Below are 19541 nucleotides of genomic sequence, written 5' to 3' on the forward strand. Positions count from 1 at the left end.
GCACTGGATAGCTGGTCAATCAGCACACCTCGCTTTTTTCAGACCGATGAGCTTTGTAAAAATCGACGCGTTTCAAAAAGGCGGGGCATAGAGGAGAAACAATAATGTACAGTATGTGGAAAATAATGTGTTTTTTTTACTTTAAACCGCATAAACACATTTCATTACACCAAATACACAAAATAATGTTCTTTTTAGCAGCATCATATGACCCCTTTAATACTGTTCCTCACGTCTCCCTGCTCTGCACACGCTCTGCATCCCTCTCTCTCTCTCTCGCTCGCTCTCTCATTCAGCTCACTGTTCCACCTGTTTAAATTATACACTTATTTTCACATAGCTATGAGAAGCGTTATACATGGACGCATGTGCAGTTACCAGTGAACCACCCCTTTAAGTCATTTTGAAGCCATGCCTAGCTCAAAGCTCTGATACAGTACATATATTTCTTGGCTTATAAAGATAAAGAAATCATGATCTTAACGAGGGCATTACGTCATCTGAGATTTTAGCCTGTTCATGTGTAAAGTGTTCATGACATGCTAAAGCTTTTTCTACTTTTGTTCTTAGCATTCAGTGAAAATAGCTCTGTTTTATATTGCATTTAACCTTAACACTTTTTTAAAATTTAAATGGCTTAATCTTACAATTTTAAAGGCCTCTTCTCACAAAGACGAATGTTGGTCATGAACATTTTGGTGCAATATAATCATCCAGGTTGTCTATTCAGATCCATGCAAGAAGAATGGCAGACTGGGTGAATGAAAATGCAAATTCACTCTCTGACAGTGACGCTTATAGAAAAGCAGAAACACCCCAGTTACCCTGGTAAACACAAAGCAATGTTGTGCAACTTTCAGTTCCCGACAAACATTCATCTTGGTGTGAACAGGTCTTAATGGTGTTATGAAGGGGGTTTAAATTCAATAAACTTGACCTTAAGATTGTTTATCCATGCTAGTCTGAAAATGTGATGTGTCTTCACAAAGATATTTTTTACAGCTGCTCTTTTTTGGCCTATGTTTTCTAAAACATTAGTAGTAGTCATGCTCATACAAACTGTAAGTAATCATTGGACTCGGGACAGTTTATTTATTTCACAATGCTGTAGAAGTGGTTATAGATGAGAGTTGCAAAGTTGTGATTAATCAATACCTGTTTTCTTTGTGTGTGTGTGTGTGTTCTTTTCTCTAGGTGTGAGGTGCAGTGATTTGGCCCCAGTAAGGGAGGGAAGGGGCATGGCGGGTTGTCCAAGCCTAAGCTTACCAGGGCTGTTTGTGCTCCTAATCGCTGCATCCCTAACACATGGCCAAAGCTGCCCACAGCGCTGTGACTGTATCCCTCATCAGAGAACCGTGATGTGCCAGAACAAACGCCTGGGCTCTATTCCTGGGGGCATCCCGGCTGACACACGGCTGCTGGATCTGAGCAGGAACAGTTTGCGCTGGGTGGAATACAATGACTTGGCGACTCTGTCGAGACTTGAGGAGCTAGACTTGAGCGAGAATCTCATCAGTGTGTTGGAGCCTAATGCCTTCTCCAGCTTGCTTAATCTTAGAGTGCTGCGTCTGCGAGCCAACCAGCTTAAACTCGTGCCCATGGGTGCCTTTTTACGTCTCACCAACCTCACCACTCTGGACTTAAGTGGGAATAAACTGGTCATCCTGTTAGACTTCACCTTCCAGGACTTGAAGAACCTTCGCAATTTGGAGGTTGGTGATAATGACCTGGTGTACATTTCAAACAAGGCTTTCATAGGATTGGTGGGGCTCCGGGAGCTAACCATCGAGAGGTGCAATCTGACCTCTATAACTGGACAGTCTCTTTCCTACCTTCGCGGCTTGGTGACTCTACGATTACGCTACCTCAGTATTGCTTCATTGGAAGAGCAGAACTTCCGCAAACTTGGTGGACTGCGGGGTCTTGAGATTGACCATTGGCCGTTCCTTGAGTACATCTCTCCTCATAGCTTCCAAGGTCTCAACCTTTCTTGGCTCTCGATTACCAACACCAACATTTCCACTGTGCCTACGGGTGCTCTTCGCAACCTAATTCACTTGGCTATCCTCAATCTGTCTTACAACCCCATTTCAGTTCTTGAGTCCTGGGCCTTGCGGGATCTTGTCCGCTTGAAGGAACTGCACCTAGTTGGTACAAACCTGATATTAGTACAACCCTACGGTCTTGGAGGCCTGCAACAGATACGATTGCTCAACTTGTCAAACAATGGATTAGTGACCCTGGAGGAGGGATCCTTCCAATCGGTCAACACGCTGGAGACGTTGTGTGTAGATGGCAACCCTTTGTCTTGTGATTGCCGCCTATTGTGGATCCTGCAGCGCCGGAAGACCCTCAACTTTGACGGAAAGTCGCCTGTTTGCGCTACACCCATGGAACTGCGAGGAAAAGCACTTAGTACCTTCTCAGACTCTGCGCTCTTTGACCATTTCACCTGTCAGCGGCCTAAAATTCGCAACCGCAAACTGCAACAGCTGACGGCACGTGAAGGCCAGGTAGTGTCGTTTGTATGTCGAGCAGAAGGAGACCCAACTCCGGTCATCTTTTGGATTTCACCTCAGCGCCGACGTATCACCACCAAGAGTACTGGGCGAGTGATTGTTCTACCTGAAGGTACGCTGGAGATCCGTTATGCCCAGGTAACAGACAGCGGGACCTACATCTGCATAGCAAGCAATGCTGGTGGCAACGATACCTACTTTGCCACCCTGACAGTCAGTGGATTGCCATTGGATGGTGCTTTGGCAGCCAATCGCACCTATTACGTGGGTGATCTTAATGACACAAATTTAAACGACACGCGTGTCTTTCTCAAGTTCACATTGGACCTCAAGACCATCCTGGTGTCCACAGCAATGGGTTGTATTATGTTTCTGGGTGTTGTGCTTTTCTGTTTCATTCTCTTGTTTGTGTGGAGCCGCGGACGAGGTCAGCGCAAGAACAATTTCTCAGTTGAGTATTCATTCAGAAAGGTAGATGGTCCCGCTGCCAGCGGGGGTCAAGGAGGGGCACGGAAGTTCAACATGAAGATGATATAAAATGGACACACAAACAGTTTAAAGGAGTTAAACGCACATTATTGTTATTTCAAACTGAAATAAATTTCTAATACCAGGCCTGCAGTTCGGATACCAATTCGGATTTTAAGACACAGAGGGTTTTAATGGGAGCAATGAATAATATATTTGCTGAGGGGTACTTTCCATCAGCAGCTATTTATAATCTAACCTTTTGGTGTCTTGGGATATTTTACACATTTATTAAGACATTTATGATGAATTACATACTTCTGTGTGACTGGCATTAGGTACCCATTTTAAGCCTTCTCATGTGAGAAGGCCAAGCTTGTAGTGATGTATAATGATCATTAAAAATACGACCATGCAATTTTCTACAGAATATGGCCTTTTAAAATGAAAGTTCAATTATGTTCTTAATATATTGGAAGTTATTGTGAGAAAAGTCCAGAATTATTTAGATTATAATTATTTAAAGGGCTGCTTTCTGCTTGCCATGAAATTGCCAATGCCCTCAAAAGTTAAAAATCGAACATTATTGCATTTTGCTAGGCAATTGCTCAATAGTTTGTAGGCGATAAAGTGGGCATACACTTCACACTGCCAATTTAACAAGGATTTGTTGTTGGATTAGGCCCATATTCTCAGCCTGTTAACCACTTTGTTGGACACGTGAGATGCTAGAAGACTGTTTAAAACTGTTTAATTATATCTTTCTTAAAGAGTTAGTTGATTCGGTTTGCTATGGATAATAAGGCCAGATAACAAGTGCTTCTGTATTACACTGCCACCTACTTCTGAGTCATGCCCGCATGAAGTTAAACTGTCAGACACGCACACAAAGGTACTGTAGTAACAACATAAAAGCACTTTGTCTTTATAAAGGCATTACATATTTATCAGCTAAATACCAATAGCCTCAGTATCTAGACTGGGTTTAAGACATTTGTATTTTATTGTATATATGGCTGTTTTGTGTGTTCATTATAGTGCCCTGTTTTCATGTTAAATAAATTAAAGTGAAACACTTTTATTCAATATAAAATGTTCTTAAATTAATCAAAGATGATGTGTGAAAACTCTTAAAGCGCTACTGCTTTAAAAAACAAAATCTTTCTGAGCGTTTTATTACTGGTGACCTTCAGTTGTACACATGTCTTTATGCCTCTTCTATATAAGTGTAAGTCTCATAACTAATTTCATGTTCATTTGCATGAGTATACAAAATACAGTCAGAGATAGCTTGTTGTGCACAGGCCACTGATCCTTTGATCCATCATGGAGTTTTTACGCTTGTATTTTCTGTTTATAAATCGCATTGATGATGAGTTAGACTCTGCTCAAGTGCTTCCGCTTAAAATGAAACAGAAAGGCACTTTACAAAGCTGTTCTGCTGCCCCCTAATGTTAAAATACGACAGTTTAAAGAACACAGGGTATCTGTCTCAACCTTATTGCCTTCTACCAATCAATCTTTATTTAACACAAATCTTAAATTAATTAGATTATGCGCCCTGTACTGTCTTATTTTATGCAGTGTTGTATGCACATTGCAAACTGCCAGAATTTGTCAATAGCTACTGTAAAACTAATTAAAAGAAGCTTTTTGATATTTTTGTAAAAAGTCATTTTACAATTTTATTTAATATAAATTAAATAAATGGGGATCCACAACATTTTTATGTTCTAGATAGTTTTATTCATAAATATGTTAAGAATATTGTTCTTATATTGTACCAATGACAAAAATGCTGTTTATGAAAGCATGTACCTAAGTCCCTGTGTTGGAATTTCTTCTTTTTTTGGTTCTTCATGTCATCATAAAGTAATATTAAATATGAATGTTTTTGACTAATTTATGTAATGTAATGCATATATAACCTTTAATGGTTCTCAAACGTTTTTTTATTTTTGCAAATGCCAAGATGATGTTCATAATAAACATTTCAAAGCATTTTTGATTATTTGTTTATTGATGATTTTTTATTTTTTGTTTGAAAAACTGGCCTAGAAACTAAAGTTTACCTTTTATTTTTAAAACCAGAACAAAACTCAATCAGAGGAGAATAGCAGGAGAACAATGTCAGTTGAACATTCGTCTTCAGGTTTACATTGGTAACAACCAACTTACAAACCACCAGCCCTGATTCTATAAACGGTTTTGACCATTTTTGCCTAAAAAGTTTCTGTAAAGACAGCCGCTTGTCAGCATATTTTGATTCGGTTCCACAAACTTTAAATGAAATGACATGACAGCTGAGCAATTGTTGGCCATAAGCATCTGGTACAGTCATGTGTGCACAAGAAAATGTCAATTATTTTCTTGTCATGACACTTTTCCACTCATACCATCTGCTTTATAAAACAAAACAAAGTTGTGTTTCCTGCAGGAGGTAAAAAGAACAGACATGAAGGCAAATAATGATGTACTTATAAAAAAGATATTCAAAACATAAGTAAAATATCTAAAGAGACAACCTTTTTGACCTTGTCTCTAAATTGCCAATATCACACAGGTAAGTACGGCATTCTCAAACAACATTCTCACACGACAACCCTCTTATTTACATATAAACAAAAAGAAAATAAGTGTAATCGTATTACAAAATGAGAGTGGTTTTGATGTCTTGATGATGTTGTAGATCTAGTCGCCTGTAACCAGGTATTTTGTACAAAACAGTATGAATAAACTGAAAAAGAGAAGTGTTGTGTTTCACTTTCTCAGCAAAGATGCAAGATCTCTATCAATGCTCTATTAATATGCTTTTACTGATTATAAAGGTCTGAACTGTACAAATCCAGATAATGATCCGTGCAGGCATTGTTCTGTGTTTTCAAAGTCTTTTGCATTGTGTTTCCATTTTTAATATGCACTGCACTTTTGTATTTTGTGATTGATGGATTTGTTATGGAAGTACTGAATCATTATTACGCCTACAAAATGTCTAGTAGCGTTGCTGTCTGGAATATTCATCTTCATGGTATAATTTTGCGCTTTTGCTAACCTATGATGTCATTGCACAAAGCCTGTGCATATGGCAGGCAGTGACTCAAACTGAAAGAAAAACGTGTGATTGATGAATCAAGACTGTCATTAAGGAAGGATGTTTAAGAATGTGGTGTATAATTTTTTAAGCAATCATTTCTTCTGTTAGAGTTGGCATAGCTATAGGCTAAGTTTGCGGATGAAATATAAAAATGCCACTGTTTATATTTTGGTGAATGACAGAAAAGAGATGACAATTAGTGTGATTAATGAATCAAGACTGTAATTAGGGAAGGATGTTGAAGAATGCGGTGTATATTTCTTAAAGCTGCCTTTACTTCTGTTAGTGTTGGTATAGCTAGGCTAAGTTTCTTTAAACAGTCTGTGGATACAATATGTTGTTTATATCTTTGATGAATGATATAAAAGAGTGATAGAATAGGTCTAAAATATGGATATAAGATTAAATTGATTTAATAAGTGAAAAGAAAAGGTGCTAAGAGACAGTTAGCATTGCTATTTAGCAAATTGGTTGCAAGGGATATATATATATATATATATATATATATAGCTTAGCAATCAATGTACAAAAATATTTGACTGCAAAACTGACCTGTCTGTCTGACCAGTCAGAATCCAAACTTATTAAGCTGTATCATGTAATTTGTTAAAATTAGCAAGTCTGTTAGCTTGTAGCTTCTGCTAGCACCATAGGAACTACCAGAAGTAGCCTAAGATAGATTTTCAACATTGATAAATACAAGAAAACAACTAGATCTTGCACTGGAGGATGTGGTTTACAGATGTAAAAGACAAAGACAATATACTTTTAACTTCCTATTATTTCTTCATTGTACTTCTCTCCCTTCATCTCTCAGGTGATTACAGCAGGAAAAAGAAGAAATGAAAAACTTTTAACAGTAAAGTGAGTGTGAAATGTAAGCTAATTCAGTTTTAAACAGCAAAAATGCTAAAAGCAACATTGGTTAATGAAGCAGTTTCATAGTTATGCAAGATTTCTTTGCGTTAGACTTGTTATGCGAGTCACTGAATCACTCGCTTGCCTTTAGTGGTAACTAGCGGATTGTTGCTCGGTCTCCCCACTTTGTGCAGTGTGTTTGCGGTGTATGTGCTGTAGACATCGCGATTGATCATGAACGGTGACTAATAAGTGCTGAGAAACCCCCACTCCACCTTTCCCACCCCTACACGCCACTGAAATTTTTTTGCAGCCCCCTTTCACACTTACAAACCGCAGCAGCCCCGTGGAGTCCTTCAACCTGTCACCAGAAGCAAGCAGCACAACTCACACACTTGGCCAGTCTCACTGCCGTAAGTGAAGGAGAAAACGCAATCAAGATAAAAGTAATACTCACTGCATATTATAATAATGAATTCTGTGTTCTGTGTTACTGAACTCTGCTATGCTGTGTACAATAAATTAATAAAGTCAAAAAGCTGAGATTTTCATTTGCACTTTATTGTAAAAATGAAAACATTCTGAAGGTCATACAACTTAATGCAGCTGAACTAAAGATTGAAATAAAAGTGAATCTTTGTTAAAACAAAAAGTGCTAAAAAATATAAAAGTATATGTAATTTAAGTACCCATGTAGCTTAGCTGTTAGCATGACACTGCTGTACACTAGGTTCAGTAATAAATGACAAAGAGTGTACCTTGAGTGCAAGTTGAGAAAAAGTGTCTGCTAAATGCATACATACAAATGCAAATGAATAAAAGTAAAATTACTTGATCACTATCTGTTTTTTTGTTTGTTTGCAATCCATTACGATTGCAAAAAGGGATCAGTGATCTGATGGTAAAGGGAAGACTTAAGGTAAACCATTTTCAGCTAATCGTTATTTCTGCTTTTGTCTGTAAATCGTTCCATAATTGAATACATTCATATTTCATTAAATGAAATGTGAAGCTAAAATAGCGTGTACGCAAAAGTGAATTACATAAACTGTATATCTAAATGAAAATGAGTTAGTCAGTCAATAACACAAGGTAAAATACAGTCGGTTTCAGATTTCAATTAGCATCACAGCTAATGGTTTGTCAGCAGTTATTGTTGCTAGCATGTTACCATAGGCACGCATTTGTCTTCAAGCATTTAGCAAGAACTTAGCATGTCTATTGCTAAGTCCATTAAACAATTCCTGAATGCAAGTGGCACTCAGGAAGACTGTGAAGAGTTCCGATTCTTATGAACAAGTTCAAATGAGTCCCATATGACCATCAAAATGGCTCTTCACAGCCCCTGAAATACTGAATGTAGAGGTGTTTTGATATCAACGGTTCAGGAGATTCAGCAAATTGTACAAACTGAAGGAGTGTGGAAGTAGGTTACTGAAGTGAAGAAACCAATATTAAAATGATGGCGTAAAAAGTCATTTTGGCCAACAATCACAGAAGCAAAATTCCTGAGATGTGGAAGTTGGTTTTGTTGACCAGTCAGTGCATACCTGAGATATTTGTCTCTAAAAGCTGACCTTGATCGTGCATTTGTCTAAAACTGTATGCTATAAATTTAACAAGAGTTACAGCATCATCAGAGATCGGCGCTGTGTAATTTTTTACAAAAACTATACATAACGTTTTGTGCAGTTAAAAATAAAACATGAAATTGAATTCAAACTAGTTTACAGCAGGTATACTCTGCTCATGTGTTGCACTGGTTCATATGAACTTAAATCTCTAAAATTCCTTTCAAAAAATGTTTACAGAAAGTACAGGCCACTTATTGCGTGATCACAACTTTAACTTTTGTGTAGCAAGCAAGCAATTGTTTTCACAGAGGTCAAAGATGACCTTACTTTGTGCATGAACACCTTTCCAAACACAGGTGCTATATCAAACAAGTCACGTGACTGAGATGTCACATGACAGCCAGTGACAAGACAAAATGGAAGTCAAATAAAAGTACAAACATGCAGCCTCCACTAGTCCGATCGAAAGGATTTCAGAAATATCCTCTTATCCCCTCCTTTCAGACTCTCTGAGGCGTGGTGAGTTTCCCTAAAATCTCATTTGGTCTCATTTGCATGCATCTGATTGGTGGTTAACCAGTCACTGTTTTAGGCCTCTCAGAAACATATATTCACATTTTGAAAGAAGCTTCATGCCATCAGTATCAGTTTACAATGTGCTTTGGATTATAATGCATAACATATTTTAGCATGTGTACAAATCCAACTTCTCTTTCAGTTCTGCTTTTTTCTGTTTTTTTTTATTTTTTGTTTTGTTTTTAATTAATGTTGTTAGTTGCTGCTTTGAGATCTCAAAACTAACAATTTCTGTAGCTCAAAACAGTAATACAATGCATTAGTAATGGTTTTGAATGCTGGGGAATGCTGCTAAACTGTTAAAATGTATAGTTTGCATGTGATATAATTTGCTTAAAGGCAGAGTAAGTGATTTCTGGTAGCTAATGTTGATATTTGAAATCACCAAAACAAACACGCCCCTACCCCAACAGGGTCTTGCCCCTATTTTGATAGCTCCGCCCCACATATACGTACGCAACCCAGGCAACGATTAGTTCTGTGAAACAAAGCAAAACCAATATTACACCGTGTCTACGGACGTGAGAGCGGTGCGGCGCAACAAATCCCAGACAGAAAACTGCTGCTGGGTTCTATTTATGACGTGCTGACACAAATTTCAAATGGTTTTCAACGGTCGTTTGATCGCGTCCAGTGTAGGCAGACTTTAGCTGTTGTAGACACAGTGTTACTCACCTATTGAGAAGAAACAAAGCAACCTCGGCGTCCGATCGCAGGCCTCCGCTCCTTGAGTTCTCTCCAGCGCTGGAAAGCTGATCCGATATTTACACGGGTCCTACTTCTTGCCTTATCGTTCCGCAGACGTTTTCCTCTTTTGTTTTTTATCCGCCATCTCTATCTCTCTGTCGCCCGGCTCGGCTAATGTCCGTCCCATGCACTGAAAGCTCTCTCCTCCACATCACGAGTAGACACGCCCCTTATTGCTGATTGGCTAAAAGTTTGTTTTGCTATTCGGCCCGAATCAGTTTTCTAAAGTGTTTTTGAAAAATCACATACCCTGCCTTTAAAGCATCTGTCAAATGTGTAAATGTCAGTCTAAAATCAGAGGCCGAATTAAATAAGACATAGATTATAAACAAGAAGGTAGCGTTGCTTTAGCTCAAACAGTGGATCATGATTCTAGCAACACCAAGGTTCAATTTTCAGGCAATGCATGAATGATAAAATGTATATATTGGATGCAATGTAAGTCGCTTTGGATAAAGGCATCTGCCAAATAAATAAATGTAAATGCATACATATACATTACAAATGTATATGTATGCATATACATAAAACACATAAAGCTCATTCTGATTCTGAAATGCAAGAAGTGAAATAAATGAAAATAAGTGATTGTGAAAGTTATGGCAAAGTGAATGGCTCGATTCCTGTTCAAGTCCAACTTCGGTCAATTCCTTTTTCTATTCCTATTTCTATTCCAAGTGCACACACACAGCAGTGAACAAACACACACTGTGAACACACACCCGGAGCAGTGGGTAGCCATATTGCTGCGGCGCCCGGGGAGCAGTTGGGGGTTCAGTGCCTTGCTCAAGGGTCTCACCTCAGTCGTGGTATTGAGGGTGGAAGAGAGCGCTGTACATTCACTCTCCCCACCTACAATGTGGGTTCGAGTCTCAGGTCTGGCAGGGATTGTAGGTGGGGGGAGTGAATGTACAGCGCTCTCTTCCACCCTCAATACCACGACTGAGGTGAGAGACCCTTGAACAAGGCACTGAGCAAGGCGCTGCAGCATTGGCTGCCCACTGCTCTGGATGTGTGTTCACGGTGTGTGGGTGTGTGTGTGTGTGTTCACTACTGTGTGTGTGCACTTGGATGGGTTAAATGCAGAGCACAAATTCCGAGTATGGGTCACCATACTTGGGCATACGTCACTTCACTTTAAAAAAAAAGTGACCCCTACTCACCCCTACTTTCCTGTCTATATTAAAGGTTAAAAAAAAATTTGTAAACACATGTGCGTCATTATCCCAATTCAAGTTTTCCTCTTTCCACTTCAATGATGGAAATATTGACTCTTTAAAATGTATCTCGGAAACTTTATCTGAATGTGTGACCTTTTGATCAAATAAATATTTTTTTATCATGATGGTTTGCAACAAACTTCCTGGAATATAGCCAAGGTTCAGTCATCAAAAATGAGTAGGATGACTCATAACTACTGAGTCATTTTAGTCCAGAGCTTGATTTCAATCTGACATGTATGCAGGAATTGGAGATGCAGATTTAGCTCTGTTATCTTTGCGCTGTGATGTTTGCGTCTTCAGTCTTAGTTTATGCGGCAGAGCGGTGCTGGAATCTGCTGGCACCTGCTGCTCACCCTCCTCGTCCGACAAGATCCTCTGATTCCCTGGCTGGAGCAGGGGCCGTCCTGCCCAAGATGCTGCTGCTGGGGTGAGGTGTGGAGGAAAGAGTAAAGGTGCAGCTGTAGAAGAATGGAGACTGGGGAAGTCTAGGAGGTATGGGTGATTTCTTCGTATGGCCATAGGATGCGTAGGCAGGAATGCCGACCCAGGGTGGGTGCCAAGACAGACGGGTGCTTGTTGGATCCCCGACAGATTGGAAGCCTCTCTGTCTTGCCGTCTACCCCAGTAGAGGTCTTTGTCTGGGCAAGAAACCAAAGGTTGCGGCACCAAAGTGTGAAGCTGAGATAGAGCTCTTTGAGATGGGGAATAGGGCGTCCTAGGGTTAAACAAACCGTATCGAAGCTTCAGAGCCAACAGCTCGGCTCGCAGACGAGCGTTTTCCTCGCTCAATGAAACCAATTGAGTCTCCAAAACATAGTCACTGACCCTTCGTTTCTCTCGGGAGCGCTTCGCCGCTTCATTGTTCTTGCGGCGTTTCTCCCAGTAGGTTGCATCTTTCTTGTCATCAGGTATGAATTCCCGTTTGCGACGCAATCCCAGACCTCTCAGAGAGCTCTCTTCAGCTTCTCCCTCAGGTTCCCACATCACCCGTGAGAAAGCGGACTCCATTTTCACCAGGTGTGACTTTTCTGATTGGTTTCACACTAGATCCACCTGTTCTCTTTCTGTGTGTGGTGTCTGGAGTTACTCAGATATTAGTGCCTTTTCTCAGTCATGTTGTCGCCGGGGAGCTTTACCTATAACGAAAGAGCACAGTTATTTCATTTGCAGGTGGTCTTGCTGGTTCATTCGTGTGTCAGATTTCACCAAGCAGTCATCAATGCGAACCAGAAGAAGTTATGAGTGTCATAGCAAAGCAATTTCTGCTGAACATGTTGACCTTTGCTTGCTAGAGACCAGCTTTGTTACAGGTGCCTCACGTCTGAACCTAAAACTCTGTAATGTTCTTGTCATTAGAGGTGTAGATGAGGTAATACGTCAAAAAATCCCCTTGTGGTGACTGTTGTTGTTGTTGCAGTTACGCTAGTCAGTTGAACAGCTACACTATTGTTCTGCTAACTAATATTAAAGTATTAAGTTTCAGCTCTCTGCCTATTAGCAATTGCCTGTACTGTTGATAGTTAAAAAATGCTTGAGCGATGCTAATAGCAACAGCCTTTTTGAAGTGCCTTTGAAGTGTTAATCAACATTGGGGGTGTGTGCAGCATCCTGGACATGAATGCGACCACTGGGGTGATTCACACAGGGTGGGAACCCAAGTCTTCCCACCGGGGGTTTCAAAAACCCCCACATTGTTGGATAGGCCGTCATTTTGTGGGTTACCAGTGGAAGAATGATTGATTGTGAGGGACAGAGAGATCTAGTGAGACCAAACGCTATGCTAACAACTGTACAGACCTACTTCCATTCTGATGTCATTGACACATTGTATTCTGTCTCTACACTGACACTTCTAACTGGTAATTTTAGCCTCCTTTCCAGACAAAAGGTCAGATAAAACATAATTTCCTTCCACGCGATCATACCGGCCTCATGTATTAGTTTTCTAAAGAGCATAAGAAAAATTAAACCGGCTGATCTAGATGATTATACAGTATTTGGACACTTGAATTAAACCCTAGAATGTGAACTTTAATAAGTGTATTGATTATTTAGTAACTTGAAACCTAATAAACTTTTTTTTGTGTGCTACATGTTTTTAAAAATGAATGCCACTTCATTTGATATCTTACTCTGTCAGTGCTATTTTATCATTTTATATTTTGAGATATAGTACTATTATCAGTACTATCAGTACTAGATATAGTACTATTACAGTTCAAACATTTTTTAAAAACATTTTTAATAATTTTGTATCCACTGAATGCATATGATCAAAATCTCAACAGTAGCATCAGGGTACACACAGATCTTCTAGTTTTGTACATCTTGCATCTTGTACATCTAACCCCACACTCACTGTGGTTTCTTTTTTGTCTCCTCAGAACCTTTCTCCAAGTTAACAGAGTGTGTGAGTTTTCATGTAGGCTAACCACATCCTGTTCATCCCTTTCTTTGATCTTTTCTGCCTTTTTATGAGCTGGAAATCTGACAGCGAGGTGCGTGTATGCTTACCACAGAGCAAAACAAATAGACTCTTATGCCAAGCCACGAGCCAATGAAACACTGTGTGTTTGTCGAATGCAGTGCAAGAAGAGCATGTTCCTTGTGTGGAGGGGATGAATTGTGGACGCTCACTAAAACCACAGCTATGAGACCACGCCTGCAATGCGGCACTATGCTGACCATTGTTAGCATGTGTGCTTGTGTGCAGTAACTTCACTATAATGTACAAATAGAACTGAAAAAGATAAACTAGATTTGCATTTTCAGATGGAAAAAACAGTGCTTGCATGGACAGCATTGTCGTCTTACACATAAAAAAAAATGAATAGCATGAAATTGTCAAATATATGTTTAAAATCATTTATACTAAAGCCTTTAGATATACAAAGATGGTGCACTCATATTTCTTACGAATGGGAGAAAGTCTAACAGCAACATGGCAGAAGTCCCGCCTAAATAAAAGAGCCAATCGCCAGTTGGTAAAGTGATCATGTCACTGCAGCTGCCGTTAGAATTTCCAGTTGCCAGTCAGTGTTCAGAGATGCGTGTTTAGGACTTCATGTTGGCTGGACCAGCCTGAAATATGAGCTTTTTTAAATACTATTTAAGAAATAGTTCATGTGCGATTTTGTTGCCGATTTGAAATATGATACTTATGTGAGTGTGGAAAGCAATTGCAAATATGACCGCCAAGTAAACTCACTTTCCTTAAAAGGGACTTTGTTTGTACTCAAAAAATCATGTTTTAAAAGCATAATAAGGTGGTTTTATTTTTCATGGTGAGGGTTGTCTCATGGTGGGATAATGTGATCAACTAAATCTTATTTGTTTTATCTTGGTAACCCCTCATTATTGAGACTTTTGCTGGCTATATAAATTATTCATGGTTGGCTGAATGGCACATAAAATGACTGTTAACCTTTTCTTTTGCATGATGCTTCTTCCACACCACTAGGTGTCAGTATAAGGTCAAGTTCAAAACATAGAGCGCTGCAGGGATGACGTATTTTTGTAGGCCAAAACCCAGAAACGAGTTCGCATTTAGCACTTCCGTTTCCATCATGCTGAACTCAATGTTTTTTTTAAATGGGTTTTCGGTTAAATACCTGAATTAAGGTCTGTGGTGAACACAACCTCAAGATATTTTCACATTTTATTCAACGACATGAAATACATCAGTTATACCTCTTTTTGAAGCTTTCACTTGTCTTGAAAAAGGCAGGTTGCTAACAAGTGGCTAGATGGGACTACAGAGGCTGTCAGGAAAAATAAACATCATTTGGACAGGCAAATTCATCTACTCACTCTTTAGTCACTTTCACAGCCTCATTGTGTTGGGCTCTTTGGTAACTATTTTAACTCAAACTTTCAGGGAAATTAAAAAAAAAAAAAAAAAAGAATTGTTCGTTTATAGCCTCCTTTTAGGTTTTTACTTCAGGTGGTTGTATTTAAGGCTTCAAAATGACTAATAGTTGTGTTCATTTGTGAAGATTATTGTGAAGATGAACGTAACGTGTAAGAATCATAAACTTTTGTTCGTCACAAAGCTTATTTTATGCAATAAATCGAAAGCCAATGGACCCAATAGGACCAGGGCGATGCTAACTTATGGGTTGGCCTGCAAAAAATGTCATCACTTCATTACATTTTACTTTTAGATTTATTTATTTAGCAGACACTTTTATCCAAAGTGACTTGCAGCTCTCTATAGATCACTCGTCACATTTCAGTATGCAAATATTATGTTGTCGGTTAGATTTTGAATGCTAAAACATTGATCCTTGATACGTAAACTCAACTTTACCCCTGGCCATTTCACGTTTTCCCATTGATGAATGGAATTGTTGCACCTATCACCCATATAACTAGTGTTAGCTCGCAAACAGGCTAATTTTTTTAAATAATTGTGTGGGAAACAGTGGTATGCTAACCACAGTGACATGCGGTTCTTCTCCAAGACTAACCTAATTCTCTTTATCAGTCAACATTTCTTAGTGATGTGTCAAAATAAAAGACTTTAAGGTGTCAATATGTTAAAGGGCTGGTGGGTTATTAGCGTTGCAATTTGAATGATGTGGGTTATTAGCGTTGCAATTTGAATGGTGCTCACATGAGCATCGGCAACTTTGCTGCTCCCCTGTGAACACGTAGCATCAAGTTGCAGTCAAAATTCTCACCTTTTGTTTCCGATAATTGATTTGGTTTCGTCACTATAGCTGTACTGATGCCATCTAAGACATCTGTTTATGATTATTGTAGCCAGTAATACTACCCTGTTTATTTTCAGCCAGTCACTGGAATGTGAAACTGTTGTGCATTTTACATAAGTTGCTAACTTGCGGATTGGCATCTCGCAGGCAGTTTCAACTAAATCTCTCTAAATTGTCTAACAGATTTTGAAAACCATCCATGGGGGAATGTAAATTTGTGTTAGGCATTGCTGGCTAATTGTGAGAGGTTTCTGTTGTCTGCCAGCCTGCTAATGTGGACATGCGCTCATAGGATATGCTAGCAGTTTAGGTGTGGTGATGGTGACACACGCTGTGTAGCTAAATATACCCTGTGCCTGCTTTGTTGCTGTGCCACAGATATACACATACATGCATACACAAAGAGAAAGTCAAAAGAGGTTGTTCACATGCTTTTCCCCTTCCTGTGTTGACAATGAACAGAAGTTAGTCAGAAAACCAGAAAAGCTCTTGAAATACAATATGCCTCACTGTGTAGCTTGCATAAATATTTTGGTTTAATGGGTATCAAATACAGCTTTCGATTACTTTAGTCGTATGATGGTCTCAAGGCCCCCAGAGGCCTCAGTCAAACCTGCACCTGCTGCTTACTGACGCTCTAAGTTTAGATGGTGCTTTTCAGTAACAAACTCTTAAACTTCTCCTTTTTAACAACTTATCTGTTGGTTTCTGTCCTCACCACCTGCTGCTCTGTACCTCTTTGTTTCCTGGTCTATAGTTTTTATATTTTATATATATTTTTTTTCCTCCGTTGTTTTTAAACGAGAGGCTCAGATGTTTTCATAGAAAATAACGACTACTTGTAATTTTGTATTTTTTCCTTGAAAGTATATGGTTGTATTGCATATGTTCAATGTTCATTTATGCCAGTTTTATAGAATTTTTAAAAAACATTTTTTTTATCAATCAGTGCTGTGGGGACCAAAAGTCTAAGACCATGTTGAAAATGTGGGATTCAAAATCAAATTTAAACCTGGAACCGTTTGAAAAAAAAAAAGTAGAAATAGCCTTAATAATAAATATGTAAGATGACGCATTTTTCTAATCAAATAATTAAATTTGTGGCATTAATCTTCAGAACACATTTGACTGGGCGAACTTTGAATCTCAAATCATGCTGGAGAACATGATAACCAAGTTTTATACAAACTTGTGAAGTTCAAGCATTATGCTTGCAATATAATTTGCAATTAAACATTTTGTATTCGTATTTTTGTATATTTCTTATTAAAAAATGCGAAATATTATCCTTTTCACTAGTGGGTTAGTCAGACTTTTGAACCAGTTTAAACTTGTGAAGTTCAAGCATTGTTATGCTTGCAATATAATTTGCAATTAAACATTTTGTATTCGTATTGCAGTTTAGGTGTGGTGATGGTGACACACGCTGTGTAGCTAAATATACCCTGTGCCTGCTTTGTTGCTGTGCCACAGATATACACATACATGCATACACAAAGAGAAAGTCAAAAGAGGTTGTTCACATGCTTTTCCCCTTCCTGTGTTGACAATGAACAGAAGTTAGTCAGAAAACCAGAAAAGCTCTTGAAATACAATATGCCTCACTGTGTAGCTTGCATAAATATAAAAACATAAGAATCACTCTTTCTCTCTCTCTCTCTCTCTCTCTCTCTCTCTCTCTCTCATAACCAAGTTTTATTTAAACTTGTGAAGTTCAAGCATTGTTATGCTTGCAATATAATTTGCAATTAAACATTTTGTATTCGTATTTTTGTATATTTCTTATTAAAAAATGCGAAATATTATCCTTTTCACTAGTGGGTTAGTCAGACTTTTGAACCAGTTTGTTGGATGGGAATAGCAAATGAATATCTTTAGCATGGGATGCACAGAGAAAGATGCATGATTCAAGCCGCAGTTACATCAGAGATGTCATTACTGACTTTGAACATGTTTTGCAGCAATTGTCTTATCTAATCTTCCATTGAAATCACTTAGATCGTCAAGATACCACACCACACAGCCTTTCAAATTTATCCACGTTCACCAGCCTCGCGAGATCCTTCACTCCCATTTGAAGCTTTCAAAAGCTGAAAATCTCAATATTTGGAAGGTCTGCAAGGAAATTTACATTTACAGATGCAATTTAAAACAAATCAAATGCAGTCTAATCTTATATTCACTTTTGTGTGACAATAAGGCCAAATACAGCTACTTTAAATATTGAATGTTACATGATATGAATTATTACTGTTGCATTCAACCCCATTTAAAGGGTTATAAATGCAAAATTGACCACATTAACCTAAAATCAGACAGCTTAATGTGTGTACTGATTTATATAATACATGTGTTTTATTCTGAGATTGGGAAATCTAATGCTAGCAATGGCAGTAAACCAAAGGTTGCATTTGAAATGAGTTTTAGTTACATTTAGTTTAAACATTGTCTACTGCATTCAAACGTCATGAAGCATTTGCACCAAGAAACTACGAATGTCTGCATATCTAATGCGTTTTATTTTTTTGTTCTCCTTTTAAATAATGTAAGAAATCCTTTAAGATTGCAAGATGTTTGTTAAAGTAAGACCAATGCCGTGTTTTCTTATTGTGCTTGATGGTGTGACATCTCAAATTCTAAAGAAAGTCAAAGGAAGTTTGCTTATTTTTTGTATTTACATCACCCTTTCATAACTGTGTTCAAAGCTGACCACTGATGGACACACAAAAGTCCCCCGTTTCTTACCTTCACAGCTTCTGACAGTTCCTGAAGCCTTGTCGGGTCACCCAGCGTTGACATCACCAAGGATGCTCCTCATTACTGGAACCAGCCGACTCTCCACACTTCAAACACTTGTCTGTGTGTGTGACCGGAGTGTCTCACCTGCCTCGCACCGTTGATTAAACGCTCTCCTCTCTGACTCGTGGCTTCACTTTGGTGTGAAGTGTGATTAAAAGTTAGAGGCTGCCTGTTCACCTCTTTATGAGATCAGCCCACAAGCCCCTGTCTGTGTCTACTTCTTTTAACACAGAGCTGATGGGTCTACACCATGGCCCACATGTCCCTCACATACGTGTATCAGTGGGTGGGTATATATTTATGAAAAAAAAAAAGGTCAGATATGGAAAACCGCTCATATTGATTGTTCACATTTCTGATTGCCAGATGCTAATCTGCTCTCACCCTTGACTGGGTCCTTGCTGTTCAACTACATCTTCAGCCATTAACTAATGTTATGAAGGCTCTAAATTTAAGTCTAAGGAATCACAGAAGTCTGTGCTGTTTTGGAAAGACCTAAAATCCTTGATCACCTTCAAAATAGGCACTCATTCCCAATGCTGTAACCACCATAATCTCATTTAATATTAAATAATGGTCAATTAATATGCATTTTTCAGTGACAGATTCTTATGTTTTTCATTTGTTCGCACCAACCGTGAATATTGTCACGTCATTGCTAGCTACTCCTTTCAAATGAATAATTAGCCTACATAAATATGTCATAATTCTGTTTTGCTTTGCTTTGCACTACTTATTGATTTTTTGTGATGTTACCACATGCACAACAATAAAAAAAGACTTATTTCCTCAATAATTAGAACATAACACTTACAGTAGCTTTTGTCAGATGGCTAGTGTGAATTTCATGTGTAGCCTAATATTGTCAAGGACAGCGCGCCCCCTATTGGTTATTCTTGTAGCTGTCAGCATTTCATTCATTTGGATTTTATAGGTATGTTAAAGGGGTCATATGATGCTGCTAAAAA

The 19541-nt window shown here is 38.6% G+C and overlaps 2 protein-coding genes and 1 long non-coding RNA gene across 6 annotated transcripts in view; 1 reads left to right on the forward strand and 2 right to left on the reverse strand.

Annotated features, from left to right (window-relative positions):
• LOC107719577 (leucine-rich repeat and immunoglobulin-like domain-containing nogo receptor-interacting protein 3) overlaps window positions 1-3983 on the forward strand; it is a 37642-nt gene extending 33659 nt beyond the window's left edge. For all 4 annotated transcript variants that reach the window (XM_016527031.1, XM_016527034.1, XM_016527032.1 and 1 more), the window contains one exon: window positions 1195-3983. In XM_016527031.1, the coding sequence (XP_016382517.1) occupies window positions 1195-3056 (1862 nt within the window). In that variant the 3' untranslated portion in view covers window positions 3057-3983. The remainder of the gene's footprint in view (window positions 1-1194) is intronic.
• A 4981-nt stretch (window positions 3984-8964) lies between these two features.
• LOC107719580 (uncharacterized) lies at window positions 8965-18587 on the reverse strand. Its single transcript, XR_001637527.1, has 3 exons — window positions 18526-18587; window positions 12857-12859; window positions 8965-9022 (listed from the first exon to the last, which is right to left on the reverse strand). It is a non-coding gene; the product is annotated as an uncharacterized LOC107719580 (long non-coding RNA).
• LOC107719579 (nuclear factor interleukin-3-regulated protein-like) lies at window positions 11282-12067 on the reverse strand. The gene has a single exon (XM_016527037.1). It carries the CDS (start codon window positions 12065-12067, stop codon window positions 11282-11284), a length of 786 nt encoding a protein of 261 aa, XP_016382523.1.
• Window positions 18588-19541: the final 954 nt, after the last annotated feature.

Source organism: Sinocyclocheilus rhinocerous, unplaced genomic scaffold, assembly GCF_001515625.1.
Source record: "Sinocyclocheilus rhinocerous isolate Xijiao unplaced genomic scaffold, SAMN03320098_v1.1 scaffold1294, whole genome shotgun sequence".
NCBI classification, from domain to species: domain Eukaryota; kingdom Metazoa; phylum Chordata; class Actinopteri; order Cypriniformes; family Cyprinidae; genus Sinocyclocheilus; species Sinocyclocheilus rhinocerous.